Genomic DNA, 16308 nt, shown 5'->3' on the forward strand with positions numbered 1-16308 from the left:
GCCATGTTATAAACTGGTACTTCTCTGTGCCTCAGTTTATCCATCATGCACTTGTAACCTCATTGGTTATATTCTATAGGTTCATTACCATGACTTTAAAATCTTACATCGTTCCATTATGTTGTATAAGTATTTGAGTAATCCCCTTGAAACATCTTCTTTATTACGCTACTGGTTGAGAGGCAGGCCCAGTCCACTCAAAGACAGTGTTGGATCTGTGGGAATATGGCATTTTCTGTTGCCATTTACCCTCACCTGGATCTAGTTTCAAGCCCATTCAACTTGTCCCACATTAAAAGATGAGATAGTATTTTATGTGAATGTGCTCTGTAAACTAAGGCTCTGTGTAAGTCTATGAGAGTGGCATTATTGTTATTATTATTTTAAATGGAGATAATAACACCTATGTAGAAGAGTTATTGTGAGGTTTAGAGGATTAGAGGTAATATATGGCAAAATTATGCCTTTAATAATCAAAGGCAATTCATCAAAATTCTTATCAGTTATATGGAACACTTGAAGGTGCTATTATTTGGAACAGTATATTTTTTCAGGAAGCTTGGGGGAGGAGAGGAGACCTTTACATTCTTAACTGTTTTAATTCTACCAAAAAATATTTCTGAAATGTACTGTATACTTCCCTGTCTTCTCAAACTGAATATGCTGATCATCATTTAACTTGTTCTTGATAATTCACATTCATTAAATGAAACTTGAGTATTATGCTGTAAATAGAAATCCATTTGGGGAGTGTAAGCAAATGCAGTTATCTTGTTTCTTAAAAAGGGTTTGTGTTCAACTTACACCCTGTCTCCCTACTTTTAGTAATCTTTTTCTTCTAAGAGTAGAATAAAACTTGCAGACCTGAGTTACTGGGCAAAGTGACGTGCTTGTTCTTTGGTGAGGCTTAATTAATGAATCAGAGACAAAAGCAGCCTTTTGGTCAGTGTGTCTGTGTATTCACATAAGTCATAGATAGAGAGCTCCTTCTTGGTCTGCAGTGTGGGTCCTCACCCCTGCCAGCCCCATTATTGCTGATGCGCTCCAGGAGTTCTGCCCTGGACCCCTTTCCTCCACGCCCTCTCCAGGGATATCTCTCTTACACGCTCCCATGGCTGGCTTCTCTCTCTCTCTCTAGATCTATAGGTACAGATATAGATGTGTTTATACTTGGGTTTGTGTCCCTGTGTTTTCAGTGCTGGTTTGCTTGTCTACTCCCCAGGAACTTCTAAACCTGTTGAAATTCTGTCTTGTTATCATTTGAATTCTCAGCATATACTACATATAGTGTCTAACTTGTATAATCAACAATAAACATTTGTTGGATGAAAGAGTAAATGAATGATTAAAGTGATGAGAAAAATTTGAATTTGAAATTTGTACCAGAGAACAGGCTAAGGATAATTGTTGTAATTCACTGAAATATTTAGCTCTGGGCTTCCTTGGTATTTAAGGTAAAAAATGACATTCTATGAACTTTATTTTCTCATAGAAGAAGTTGTTATGGGCTGATTTGTGTTACCTCAAAATTTATATGTTGAAGTCCTAATCCCCGGTACCTCAGAGTGTGAGTGTATTTGGAGATAAGGTCTTCAAAGAGGTAATTACGTTCAAATGAGATCATTAGGGTGGGCCCTGTTCCAGTATGGCTGGTGTCCTCATAAGAAGAGGAGATCACAGAGTAGGAGACACAGAGCAGAGTCACACAGTGGAAGACCATGTGAAGACATGGGGAGAGGATGGCCCTCTACAAGCGAGGGACAGAGGCCTCAGAGGAAACCAACCCTGCTGACACCTTGATCTCAGGCTTCTAGCCTCAGGCATTGTGAGGAAATACATTTCTGTTTTTTAAGCCACCCAATCTGTGGTATTTTGTTATGGTGGCCCTAGAAAAATAACAGAGAGGGTGAATCACTTTTTCTTTGTGTTAAATTCTGAGATGTTTTTTAAACAAGGATTTTCATTTAAGCAGCAATAAATAGCACAATATGCCAGAATCTCTAATAAGTTTTGCATAAGATGTAGACATAGTCTTCAAATTTTTTTTTTTTTATTTTTTCTATACAGACCTTCCTTAACAGCAAAGGGTGTAATATTAAACTCAACTTAGGCAGAATATTTTTCTTACAATTCAGAAGAGTGCTATCATCTTTGTTGTTGCTTACCTTTGACCTGTTTATGCATCATACATGAATTCCCACATCGCATAATAGTACACCATGGTCACCTTGTGCACATATTTCTTACTGGCACTCTTTGTCCATGGAGCAAAAAGGAAAAGGATCCCTTTTGGGTGGAAGGTTTACTATAAACCACAAATTCAATGTCATTAAAAGAAGATGCTGTTCTTGCTGACATGACACCAGGCAGTTTCCACTAAGCTCTCTTTTATGTTGGAATAGAATTCCAGACACAAGCAGCACTTACCATCTCAACTTTCCTGTAATAATACAGTCAATCCGTCCTGTATATTGCCTTCAAGATGGATCAACTTTCCCTTGAAATACCTTTTGCATTAATATTTTATAATCAGAATAACTCCATGCTCCATAAGCTGAGTCAGTGAATTAGCATCTGGGAACAGAGAGATGGTAAAATCGCTTCCTCAGAGAGTTCTGCAGTGGTCTCCAATGAAGCAGGTGTGCTGTCCTTATGCATGCCGGGCATTTTGACATCAATGACTTTCACTGAATTAAGAAAAAAATCATGTAGTCTGCCCAAGTATACCTTTATTATAAGTCAAAGAGAAATGTGTGAGACCTTTAAAAGCCCTCCATGGCTGCTCTTCTGTCCTGTTCTCATCCCTTTTCTTGTCTTGACCCTTCTTGTCAGTCTCCTGTGTCTTGTGCCTGCCAGCCTACAGGAAATTAGAGCACACCTTAAATCCTTTTTGGAAAAATACAGAGCAGAAGCAAACAAATGAAAATACAGATTAGAATGATGCTGCAATTCCATTTCTGGGTATATATCCAGAAGAATTGAAAGCACGAACTTGATATTTGCATTATTTGCATGCCCGTGTTCATAGCAGCATTCTTGACAACAGCCAAGGGGTGGAAGCAATCCAGTTGTCTATCAACAGATGAATCAATAAACAAAATGTGGTACATACATACACTGGAATTTTGTTCAGCCTTAAAAAGGAAGGAAATTCTGACATATGCTACAACATGGATGAACTTTGAGGACATTATGCTAAGATAAGTCAGACACAAAAAGACAAATACTCTGTGAGTCCACTTATAGAGGTACCTATGGGAGTCAAATTCATAGAGACAGAGAGTAGAAGGGTGGTTGTCAGGGGCTTGTTCAATGGTGGAGTTGTTCAGTGGGTACAGAGTTTCAGTTTTGCAAGATGAAAAAGTTCTAGAGATCTCTTGCACAACCATATGAATATAGTTAACACTACTGAGTTGTACACTCAAAAGTGGTTAAGATGGTAAATTTTATGTTACATGTCTTTTTAACCACAATTACAGAAAATACAAATTAGAAATAGAAGATCTGCAGGTGGCTGGGGCATCTAGAGGAAGCTTACTGATAGTTGCAAGAAGTGACAAGCAATGGAAAAACAGTGAAGGGGAAGATGAAGGGGAGCTGTGGCTTTACAGCCTCTGTGCACAGAGAACAGGAGACAAAGCACAATGTGGGACATCTAACAGGAATCTCTCTGCTTAATCTGGGACCTCAAGAAGCTGCACCCCAGTGTTTGCATTAACTAAACACACTCTATCATCACTACCTTCACTAAGGGGACTGAATGGAAACTGCCTGCCTCAAACCTTGGTGTCGGTTAAGGGGGCAGAGATCTCTCTTAAGACTTTGTAACCACAAGATAACTTCTATGTAGGTTTGCAGCCCTTATTCCCACCACATGGATGGTCCAAACACCTCAAACAAGAAATTTATTTTAAAGTGGGACCAGATTGATAGTGCCTCCAGGTGCCTGGCAGAAACAAAGGTAAATTTTAATTTGGAAGAACAGAGCTTTAATATTGCTCTCAAAGAATTCGTGGTAATAACGATCCAAGGAAAATGTGATTCAGTGAAAAGCTGTAAAATATACTAGAAAACATGCCACCATGAATAAAAGCCAGCAAGGTCAGGAGAAAGCAGAAATAGACTCTCAGTGAATTTAGAAATTGTAACGATCAGATTCAGAATATGGATTCAGTATGTCTAATATGTATAAAGAAATAACAGTTTGAAAATATAAGTAAGAAGCAAAAGGCCATGTAATGACCAAACAGGTCTGAAAAAGCACCAAATACTAGACTGAAAAATTTAATAATGAAAATAAAACCCTGAAGGATTTAACAGGAAATTTGACACATAAGAGTAGAGAATTGGTGAACTGGAAGTTAGATCTGGAGAAATTATTTAGATGTAGCACAGAGAGACAAAGAGAAAAACAGGAAAGGAGGTTCCAAAGTGTGGAGGTGAGGGTGAGGAGGGCTACCATATTCCTCGTCAGAATTCCAGAAGGAGATGAGGGAAAGAACAGGGTAGCAAAAATAATTTAAAATTTAAAGGCTAAGATAGCACCCAGATACAGGCAATGGTGTACTGGTAAACTGATGAGGAAAGGATGAACATTTTAATAAATGGCACTGGGCAATAGTTTTCTTTTATGGGAAAGAAAATGGACCCTTACATCATGTACAAAAGTTCCTGGTAGAATAACAATTTAAATGTGAAAGGCAAAACTGTACAACTTTAAGAAAGATGATATAGTCAACTATCCTTACAACTCTAGGGTAGGAAGAGATTTGATAAACAAGGTGCAAAAAGTACAAAAATTTTGCACTTTATAGGAAAAGATGGATAAATTATATTTCACTTAAATTAAGAATGTCTATTTATCAATAACACCATAAAGAAAGTGAAAAGACAAGTTGTAAAATGGGAAAATATCTGTAACATATCATCAGTAAAGATCTTGATCGTATTTATATATACATATATATGTATATATACATACACATGCACACATATACACGAGCATATGCATACATATATATACATATACGCATGTATACACACATGCACATATATAAACTAATAAGAGACAAACAAGCAACCCAGTAGAGAAAACGGCACATGATTTCATGAAGAAAAACTAAAAGTGGACACAGATGCTCGACTTCGTTAATAATGAGGGAAATGCACATTAGAATACAAATGAAATATCATTTTATACTTATCAGATGAGCAAAAATTAAAAATGACAGGCCACTACCAAATGTTGGTGAGGATGTGAAGCAGTGCAATATTTATATGCTGTTGGTGGGAGTATAGACTCACAGAATCACTCTAGAAAACATATTTTTCTAAAGTGTTTTCTAGTAAATTGAGCATTTCCATACCTAATAATTCCATTTGTGGTAAATTTGTGCATTTCCTGGAAAAGTCAAGCAATTTGTTTCCTAGTAAAGTTGAACATCTGGTATGGTTGAACATTTGCATTCCTAGCAATTCCATTCCTAAGTGTATATTCTAAAGAAATTCTTGCACATGTGTACCAGGAGACGTGTCCAAGAATGTTCATAGCAGCATAATAGTAAAAAAATTGAAAAAAAACCACCCTAAATATTCAACAGTAAAATGGATAAGTAAATTATGGCATATCCATATAATGGAATATTGTACAACTGTGAAAATGGACGTTAAAGCTACAAAACAGCATGGATCAGTCTCAGGAACATAATGTGGAGTAGAGAAAAAAAGCAAAAAGCAAGTTGCAAAAGGATACATATGCTGTGATTTCATGTCTATGAAATTCAAAAACATAAAACTAAACAGTATAGAAGCTTTAGATATAAGCATAGTAAAACACAGATGAAGAGAAAGGGACTGATAAACACAAAATTCAAGGCAGTGGTGATCTCTAAAGGAGGAGAGAAGAGGTTGGGATTCAGGAGTGGCCCACAGGGAACTTCTCTGCTAACCGTAATGCTCTTTTTCTTATGCTGAGTGATAGCCACATAGGTATTCATTGAATTGTTTTTCTTTATGCCTTACACATATCTAAAAAATAGGTATTTGCATTGACCCAATATTTAATAAAACTATGTATTTTTAAAAAGCATGGTACCTAGTGCTATTCATTGTAGGGAAAGCTACCCTGAGGTACCCCTGAGTCCTTGGGCTTTCCCGGGTGTGTACGGCAGGATGGACACTGAGTGCACATGAGCCTGACAGGGAAGAGAGTGTTCAGTGCACCCTGCAGACCGTGTTTAGGAGCACAAGGTAAAACAGCACATTTTCAGAAGACGGCTATGACAGAGGTCAATATTAAATACATTAGATTTAAAGGGAGTAATCTTTAGTTTTCTGAGAAATTTAGCAATATGGAACGTTTTATTTCTCACTGATAATGAATAAATGAGGTAACTATTAATTGGTATTTAATTGCAAGCATAGTGTCTGGAAATGCCATCATGTTAGGCTGTTTTGATTACGGATGTTTGAAATATGGTATCAGGTGTCACAAGAGATAAGTTTTGACTTTTTTCCCCTTCTTGCTATCCTCCCTGTTCCTCCCTGTGTGGATGCCTTGGCTTCACTTCCTCAAGGTCTGCGTCCCCTCTGCTTTTCAGGTGTAGAGTCCAGCTGCTCAGGGGTAGCATGCCCGTGCTTGGCTCTGACGTGCCTTCGGTGTCTGGTCTGAGTCTGGTGATCATTACCATGTCAAAGGGATGTTTTCTCACAGGCATTGGGAGGCCAGGGACTGAGTATGCCCTATTCTTTCTTATATTTCTATTCCCAATCTTGTGCCAGACTCATAAGAGTCAGTCATTAAGTATTTGTTAGACAAATCAATGAAAACTAATTTTTTTTTCAAAATTGAATTCTTCCTCGCTCAGAGTCAATCAAAGATGAATTTGGGTTTAAAACCTTTTAAACCAGAGATTAAATTTCTTCACCTATTTCTGTTTTATTGGTTTAGATTTTTTTTCTGTAAATATTTCAGCTTTCCTTATGTCAGGCCTCACCAATGACCTACGTATTGTCAATGAAAATCTTTTTACTCTTAGTAAAATTTGGATATTTACCTCAACATAACATTAAATAACATACCTTTCAAAAATTAAATCATTTAAGATCTTTTGCTGAGTTCTGATCTTTCATAAGAATTATTTTCATGGCAGTTTCTTGGCCTTAATTAACAGTAGTGTTTCAATATAGTGAGTAGCATAATTTTAATGTACATTATAATGGAACTCAAGTGTGTTAGTAACAAAGACCCTCTTTGTTGATCATTATCCTTTTCTTAGAGGACCCATTTTTATGAAATATGTTGGTTTACATTTCAGAATTTGAATATTGGCTTTTTGTACTTTTTAGTTATGAGCTATATTTATGATAGTAACATGTCAATATGAAACCCTTTCTCTGTTGTTTCTTTTGGTATCTAAAAGCATGTAAGTCAGGATCTGGAAGACTCGTCGTGTTCTTCAACACAAGGAAAATTTAACCGAGAACAGTTTTACAAATTTATCATTTTCCCTGGCAAGTGGATTAAAGTCTGGTATGATCGACTTACCTTGTTGGCGTTACTTGATCGGTAAGCCGCTGAGCATGCAAATGTATGGATGAAAGACACAATGGGGGCATAACAGGGTGCACTTGCATGCTTATAAAAAGAAAACTGCCGCTTGCTAAGGTTCTCTGGAACATTTTCAAGTTGTACACCTTTCGCGCTGCAAACCCAAAGTTGGAGTATTAAGATCCTACCGAAGAAATTGTAATTTAGCAATTGAAATGGGAGACATGAGAATTGAGTAACATGGTTTAGATTTAAGAATAGCTTTGGGGACAATATTATGAGTTGGTCTACTCACAGCTGTCCACATTTTGTAGGCAAGCTGGAGCCTCCTACGTGTAGCGCAGGACCTGCTTGACAGGGCGTGAGCTTGAGGAGAGGAGGGAAGATGACGTGGAGTCATTTCTGGCTCTTTCCTTGGACGACTTTGATTCTATTTGTCACTCCTGTCTGATATACACTAATTGGAATGTTCATCTTTCCTTTAAACCCTTTTACTCTTTGTCACTTCTTCTTACCATTGTTCCTCAAGATAAAATGTTTAGGGGTTGGAGATGTGAGTGGTGGGGAGGGTGGGGAGGGAGAGTCAGGTTGGTTAAGGCGTGATGGAGATGGGGCCAGGTAGGGGACTTCCTATTTCCATCCCCCCTACGTCAAGATACTCGAAGAACAGGATTATGGTCTTCAAGGGCTGTGTAGTTCTGACTAGAGTGTTGGTTTGAAAATTCAAGATGCTGCTACTAATGCTGTCATCGGCAAATGCTGTTTCACAGTTAAATGCCAGCCAGTGGTTGGTCCCCCAGTGACTACTTGTTATAGTAATGTCTTCAATGGTGTGATCACATACTAAAAAACTATAGTCATACAAAATTACAGTGGTAAATTTCAAGACCCACAAGGCAGGGAATGGAGTTATGATGGTTTTTCTAACAACACTATGTTACCCAAGGGGCACACACTTAAGATGAACATTTCGTACTTAACTAAAATAATCCAAGATACTACATTCTGTTAGATGAGGCAATTAATTAATATTTTGAAATATTTTTTTTTCTGTTAAAAAGGAATTATTGAAAGCTGGACTAGCTTGTGTTAACCCTTCACATTAAAAACGAACATTTCTGTAGAGTTCTAGGTTTATTATTTTAAAATCCACACAGTGACAAAATATTAACTGAAAAATCCAACTAAGGTCTAAAAAAGGATGATGAAGAAGATTATTGCAGTTGTTAGAAGTTTATAATTTTATAATTTAGTCACCTCTCTTGCAAGTCACAATGAGTTTTAAATTCTGTGCTCAGGGATGACCTAGCAACAGCACCACTCCCTTATCCGTGGATCCCTCAGCTGGAGTGGGAGCCCCTGGGCTGTGGAGATCCCCATGTGGATCAAATCCAGTCCCCACCACTTACTAGTGCTGCAATCTTAGGATGGCTGTGAAATCTTTCTGTGCCTCACTTTCCTATCTGTTAAATGGGGATAGTCTATACCACAGGGAGATTGTGAGGATTAAACTAATTTAGCCAAAGAAAGATTTCTTCAATTATTAGTTGCTGTTTTTATTATTATTACTTGGAATCTGGCCCAGAATCCAGAGTGAAGAAAAATGAATAAAAAATAAAATAAAATTAGGGTAGCTAGAGTAGATGTTGTCAAATCCAGACGCTAAAATTTAGGCCCTTAATTTGTAGGAGAAATCACCCTTTACTGAGAGCCCATATAAGCCTGCTTTCAGTCATCTATGAGCAAGCGTGGTGATCTGGTGTTCCAGTTCACAGTCAATAAAGAGGGGAGAGAGAGACTACATGAACCCCCAGCTGACAGCAAGGAAGGAGGAAGAAAAACCCAAAACACTGACCTAGAAAAACTGAGCAGTTTGGGACCTTTGCAAGGAGAATGTAATCTGCAAACAGGGCTGTGGATCAGAATCACTTGGGAGCTTTGTAAATATGCAGATTCCCGGGCGTGAGACGTGGCCTTGAGCACAATGTAGGGCTGTTTATGGCTCACCTCGCTAGCTCCCCTTCTTAACCAAGACAGGTGTGATCTGAAAGGTCTGTTTAAGAAAACAGAAATTCACAATAAATTTACATTTTTTACTATGAGAGCTATATTTTTATTTGAAAAGGCATAAATAAATTATCTTTGATATTCATTGGGGGACATTATATTCAAAGTCACATATGGATTAAAGAAATTGAGTTGCCAAATTAAAGTTGAGGAAGGAAAAGTATGCATAGTAAAAAACTCTGTAAGGGTTGGGCAGGAAGTGGAAGAAATTGGTGAATAACAAGCCCTGAAATTGAACCAGTCATTGCTGTAAACTCCCATCGGTTAAGGCCTTCTGCTTGACATTTTTCAGCTTTACTGTGGAATTCAGGCTGATCTCTCATCAGACCATTGTGGTTCCTGTAATTGCAGCCTCTTCTGTTTGCTTTCAATTTGCCATCCATTCCACTCGGATATTTTTGAACTTGTCCCTGTTCTCCTTTCTGATTTTCTCTTGTTTTCTATTCCTCCGTTACCCTGTTCTGCAAAACACCTAGGTTTTATTTTCATTTATCTCGTTTATCAGATTGGCATCTAAACTAAGAAGCTGCCCATCTGTGCATCATTTCATTCATTTGTTAGTTCATTCAACAAGTTAAAAAAAAAAAAAAAAACCCAAGCACTCACTCCATGCTAGGCTCTGTACTGGGCACTGAGTGTAGAGTGATGAATAAAATGGACATGGTCCCTGGCCTCGTGGAGCCTGCATCTACTGGGGAGATAGGCTAAAATAGCAAACTTGAATATGTGCCAGGAAAGACACACATGAAGGCCTAAGATAGAGGAAAATGGGGAGGAGGGACACTGTTGGCGGAATGGGTGGTTGCAGAAGGCTTTTGTGAGGAGGAAACACACAAACTGAGATATAAAATAAAAGAGGGAGCTAGCCATGTGACAAGTAGAGGGAAAAGCATTCATCCTCCTCAAACTGAGCTCACCATCATTATCGTTATCGTGAGAACATGCTCTCGTCTCTCCCATCCTTAAAAATCCCCTCTTGACCCCAATTTCCTGCCACCTACTCTCTGGTTTCTCCAGCCTTCTTTGCAGCAAGACTCCTTGAAGAGCTGCCTGTGCTTGTTTCGTTTCTCTTCTCCCATTTCTCATAAACCCATTCCATTCGGCCTCCCCCGACCCCAGTACTCCATTGAGCCTGCCCTTGTCGAGGTCACCATTGACCCCATCTTTCAGTCCTCATCTTACTAGACCTGTTTGTAGCATTTGACAGAGTTGATTGCTTCTCATTCTTGGTATACTTTCTTCTCTTGGCTTTCAGGACTCAGCCCCCTCTTGGTTTTCCTTCTCCCTTGCTGGTCACTCCTGCACAATCACCTTTGCAGGTAACCTCTGCCTCCTGACCCCTTAGTCTTGGAGTCCCCAGGGGCTGTGTGGCTCTTGGTCTTCCTTTCTCTATCTTCCCTCTTTTGTGACTGCATTAGTCTCAAGGCTTTAAATACCATTGATATGCCAGTGACTCTCAGATTTATATCTCCAACTTGGACCTATCTCCTGAATTCTAGACTTGTATATCTAACTACCAGATTGACATCTCATGATCATAAATGGAGCCCTTTATCTCCACCTCATCCCAAGTCTGCTCCACCTGTGGTCTTCCCCTCATCCTTCTAGTTTCTCAGGTTAAGAATCTTGGAGTCATCCTTGCGTCTTCTTCCCTTTCACAGTCACGTTCAGTCTCTCATAGGAAATTCTGTTTACTGTTCCTTCAAATATATCTACTGCATCTTTCCAGCTTTGATGTTGCCCCCCTTGTCTGAGCTACTTTCATCTCTTGCCTGGCTTACTGCAGTAGCATCTCCTGCTTCCACCCATTCTCCCTGGATGCCATTCGTAACGCAACAGAGTGAGGAGGCTTTTACAACGTCACTGCTTTGCTGACCACCCTGCAGTGACTCCCCATTTCACTCAGAATGAAAGCCAAAGTGTTCATAATGCCCAAAAGTCTCCCATGATCTGGCCACTCATTTGCTCTCCATCCTTACCTCCTGCTACCATGGCAGACTGCTTTCCACCCACACTGGTCTTCCTATTATTCTTCACCATGCCAGGCACTCTTCCAGCCTTAAGACCTTTGCCTTAGCTATTCCCTCTGCCTGGAAAGCTCTCCCTGAGATATCTGATACCTACTCCCTCATCTTTCTAGTGTCACTTCTCAGTGGGGCTTAGGCTGAACTTCCTGCTTAAAAATTATAACAGCTCCCTGCCCACAAGCTCATAATTCCTCTCGCCTTGTTCTATTTATTTTTCTGTTGCACTTATCATCTTCAATACTATACAATAAACATTATTTTTTTGTACATATTACTTATTTTATGTCACTGCCCATTGGAAAGGAAGCTCCATAAATTTTGTTCACTGATGTACCCCATGCATCTAGAGCAGTGGTGACCACTTTTGTTGCATGAATAAATGAATCAAAGTGCCTTTGCAAACCAGCTCCCCTTCTCAATTTCTGCCATTGGTTCTGCCATCATCCTTGTTTCCTCAGATTGAAATCTTGGGATCATCTTTATTCTTTCAATCAATCCTTCACTGTACATAATCCATTCAATCACAGAGTCCTTTCTGCCTCACTCTTTTTGTGTCTTAAAATCACATGCCCTTTCCAGTTCCTCAGTCATGTCGCTTTCCCAGGCTCTCCTTACTCCTCTCCTGGAGTGTTGTTTGTCTTTGCCCTGGTCTCATTCCCCTCCAGTGCATCTTGTAAACCTCTGCAAGATAAATCTTTCTAAAGTACAGCCTTAATCATGACACTCCTTGCACAGTGAGTAAACTTTTTAACCCAAAATTTAAATATAGGTACATGAGGAACTGCGGGAGTAGAGTGGTGGGGGAGCGCAGGGTAGATGGATGGAGTCCTGGTGGAGGAGAATCTGGAGAAAAAATACCTTTTAGGAACTTTCTTCTTTCCCTCTAAATAGAAAAAAAGTTTTTTTTAAAATTGAAAATTTTGTTTTATTTCCTAAGCCTTTAGATATTTTTAATTATATATCAAAATTTTATGAGCATGCTAAAGAATACAGAATGAATTATATGGACCTGAACTAACAAAATATATTTAGCTCTGTAAAAAATTTATAGTGGAAAATAAAAAAATGCATAAATTTCCCTTTTTACCAAATATCTTTTGGTCTCCCCTAATTTTTTTTAATTTTCAACTTGAGCATCATAATATTTGAGTTCTTCACATTTCTGTACATCTTGATTCTATACATCTCAATTGCCTGATTAAAAAATTGGCAAAAGAGGGGCCGGCCTGGTGGCGTAGCGGTTAAGTGCGTGGGCTCCACTTTGGCAGCCGGGGGTTCACAGGTTCGGATCCCGGGCACGCACTGATGCACCAGTTGTCAAGCCACGCTGTGGCAGCGTCCCATATAAAGTAGAGGAGGATGGGCATGGATGTTAGCCCAGGGCCAATCTTCCTCAGCAAAAAGAGGAAGATTGCATCAGAGGTCAGCTCAGGGCTAATCTTCCTCACAAAAAAACAAAAAAAAAATTGGCAAAGGATATGAACAGACACCTCACCAAAGAAGATATACAGATGGAAATAAGCATATGGAAAGATGCTCCACATCATATATCATTAGGGAATTCTAAATTAAAACAGTAATGAGATGCCACTACACACCTATTAGAATGGCCAAATCCAGAACACCGACAACACCAAATGCTGGCGAGGATGTGGAGCAACAGGAACTCCCATTCATTGTTGGTGGGACTGCAAAATGGTACAGCCATTTTGGAAGACAGCTTGGCAGTTTCTTACAAAACTAAACATATTCTTAACATATGATCCAGCAATCATGCTTCTTGGTCCAAATGAGTTGAAAGCTTAGGTCCACACAAAAACCTGCACATGAATGTTTATAGATGCTTTATTCATAATTGTCAAAACTTGGAAGCAACTAAGATGTCCTTTAGTAGATGAATGGATAAAAAAACTGGTATATCCGTACGGTCTAATGTTATTCAGCAATAGAAAGAAATGAGCTATCAAGCCATGAAAAGACATGGAGGAATCTTAAATGCATATTACTAAGTAAAAGAAGCCCATCTGAAAAGGCTACATACTGTATAATTTCAACTATATGACATTCTGGGAAAGGCAAAACTATGGACACAGTATAAATATCAGTGGTTGCCAGGGGTTAGGGAGGCGGGAGGGGTGAATAGGTGGAGCATACAGGATTTTAAGGGCAGTGAAAATACTCTGGATGATACTGTAATAGTGGATACATGTCATTATACATTTGCCCAGATCCATAGACTGTATAACACTAGAGTGAGCCCTAATGTAAACTATGGACTTTGGTTGATAATAATGTATCAATGTTTGTTCATAGATTATGATAAATGTACCATTCTGGTGGGGGATGTTGATGGTGAGGGAGGCTGTGTGTATATGTTTGGAGAGAGGGGTTATGTAGGAACTCTTTATACTTTCTCCTCAATTTTGATGTGAATCTCAAACTACTCTAAAAAATAAAGTCTATTAATTAAAAAATAATGCTCAGAAGTGCCTACATGCCAGGAAGCAGTAGCCCATTGTCCCTGTCTAAAAATGATGATAATTTAATGAGAGAGACCAACATGTGCGTGAGCAAAAATTGGTGAGGTGAGAAATATACTCAGAATTCTTGTGAATGACCCATCTATGCTCTTGGCCTTGAGGTCCATGCCAGCCTCCCTTACTCCTTTTCAACCACTCCCTCCCATAACTCCACCCTGCATGTTGTCCTCCTGTAGAAGTCTTTGACCTCTGAAGTCATATGCTCATCTGTCGGATCCCCTCTAACTCCCTCGAATGTTCCCACACCATCTCTAGTACTTTGACCTCCATTTTCTCCCGCCTAGCAGCTCTTCTTGTCCTCAGTTTCCTCCTCATCTACTTAGGCTCCATGATCCAGCCTTCAGCCCTTTGTATCGACCTCCTAAAACTCCCTTACCTTGTCCCTGTGCACACCCACTGACAACACCCCACCTCTGGATGAGCCCACCTCTCTGGCCCACACCTCTTATGCAAAGTGCCCCAAGAGAAGACCACCCAGTGAGACTGTGGTCATGACACACCTTAGTCAGACCCTCTGCACTGTCAGCTCTCAGGCTGGAGCTCTCCTGGCTCCTGAAACTGAGCTGCAAATTCTGGCTACAGAGATTGTATCTGGAGAGGATTTCCTGCTTTAGCCGGGTGTTAATGCAGCTCCTCCCCCATTTAAAGGAGCCAGTGAAGCTCTTTATCTGAAACACATTTCACTGTTGTGGTTGGAATGGTTAACTGCCTTCTCCCAGTAAACCCAGTTTAGTGGCCAAGGAGACCCAGTGGGATTATATGTCATTTGTTTCAATAACAGAAATCTGGGGTTAAAATATAGATTTTGTTTATAAAACACAGGAATAAAGAAAGAAGCCTTAAAATCTTGTTACCAAATATAAAGGCGTGCTTGAGATAACTACCTGCTGTCACTGTCAGTCTTTTTAGAAGCATGCAGGTATTCTCTGTTTAAAAATAGACCCACTTACCTTTTATTGCCTTCATTTTTATTTGCTTATTTTGCACAGAACTGAAGATGTCAAGGAAAATGTGCTGGCAGTTTTACTCATTGTCCTGGTTTCCCTACTCGGATTTCTGACACTGAACCAAGGCTTTTGCAAAGACATGTGGGTGCTCCTCTTCTGCCTTGTCATGGCCAGCTGCCAGTATTCCCTGTTAAAGGCAAGACCACATCTAATTCTTACCATCACTAATCTATCCTTGAAATCATGAGATGATGACACAGACACTTCTGATTTGTGTTCTAGAGTGTTCAGCCTGACCCTGCCTCGCCAATACACGTAAGTTTCAAGTGACAGGCAAGTAGCTTGTCTTGTCTGCTTGTGCTGAAGACAGGGAACAGCCAAAATCTATTCAAAAGGCAAAATATATATCAATATACATATATTTCAATATATAAGTAGACATATTAGTGCATGGTAGCCAAGTTCAGGCTGGATCTAAGAGCATGGTGTGAGTGGTAGTGGGGAATGTACAGAGTGGTGGCAAAGAGTGTATGGAGGCTCTTTTCTATCCCACTGGGCTCATGTCAGGAAAGCCCGTGCACCCTGGTGAGGAGGATTGCAGACTCTGCAATCAGACAGCCTGTATTTATTTCCTGGTTCCTGTGCTTGAATGTTGGACTCTGAGCAAGATGTGTACTCTCCATGCCTCAGTTTCCCTATGTGTAAATACAGATAATAAAAATGCCTATGGGGATTAAATAGTCCATGCAACATGCTTAAAACAGTGCCTGGTACGTAGAAATTGCTTAATAAATGGTAGCTGTCATTAATGGTCATATCAGTTGTAGAAGCATGAATCATTATTCCTTTTACTGATCCGGCTGCACCTTCCCCTGTGGGGTGCTGTGGGACAGGGTCTGGCACTGTCCCCACTGGTACCCTAGCCACATGCCTTTGTGCTGAGACCACTGCCTGGTGGACTTCCCAGCTCTTCGGGAAACCCTCTTTCCTTTGTTATGGTAAGCTCCTGTGGGCCCCTGAAAGACCCTTCCAATGAAAGAAAGCTTGATTTTCTCTCTATTGCGTTTTTAAAAAATTCATATCCAGATTTAGGACTGCTTTAAAATCTGTGAGAGCTTATGTTTAGCTCATAGTAATTAAAAAAGCTTATAATTGGACGATCCATGGCATACGTTGCT

General features: G+C 39.6%; 1 protein-coding gene across 1 annotated transcript in view; it reads left to right on the forward strand.

Annotated features, from left to right (window-relative positions):
* PCNX2 (pecanex 2) overlaps nucleotides 1–16308 on the forward strand; it is a 302893-nt gene that overhangs the window by 62143 nt on the left and 224442 nt on the right. The window contains exons 10-12 of the mRNA XM_004432376.3: nucleotides 7422–7567; nucleotides 15173–15326; nucleotides 15413–15445. Coding sequence (XP_004432433.2) covers nucleotides 7422–7567; nucleotides 15173–15326; nucleotides 15413–15445 — 333 coding nt within the window. The remainder of the gene's footprint in view (nucleotides 1–7421; nucleotides 7568–15172; nucleotides 15327–15412; nucleotides 15446–16308) is intronic.

The sequence above is a fragment of the Ceratotherium simum genome, chromosome 6, assembly GCF_057802395.1.
Source record: "Ceratotherium simum simum isolate JZ-2026a chromosome 6, ASM5780239v1, whole genome shotgun sequence".
Classification (NCBI taxonomy): Eukaryota; Metazoa; Chordata; class Mammalia; order Perissodactyla; family Rhinocerotidae; genus Ceratotherium; species Ceratotherium simum.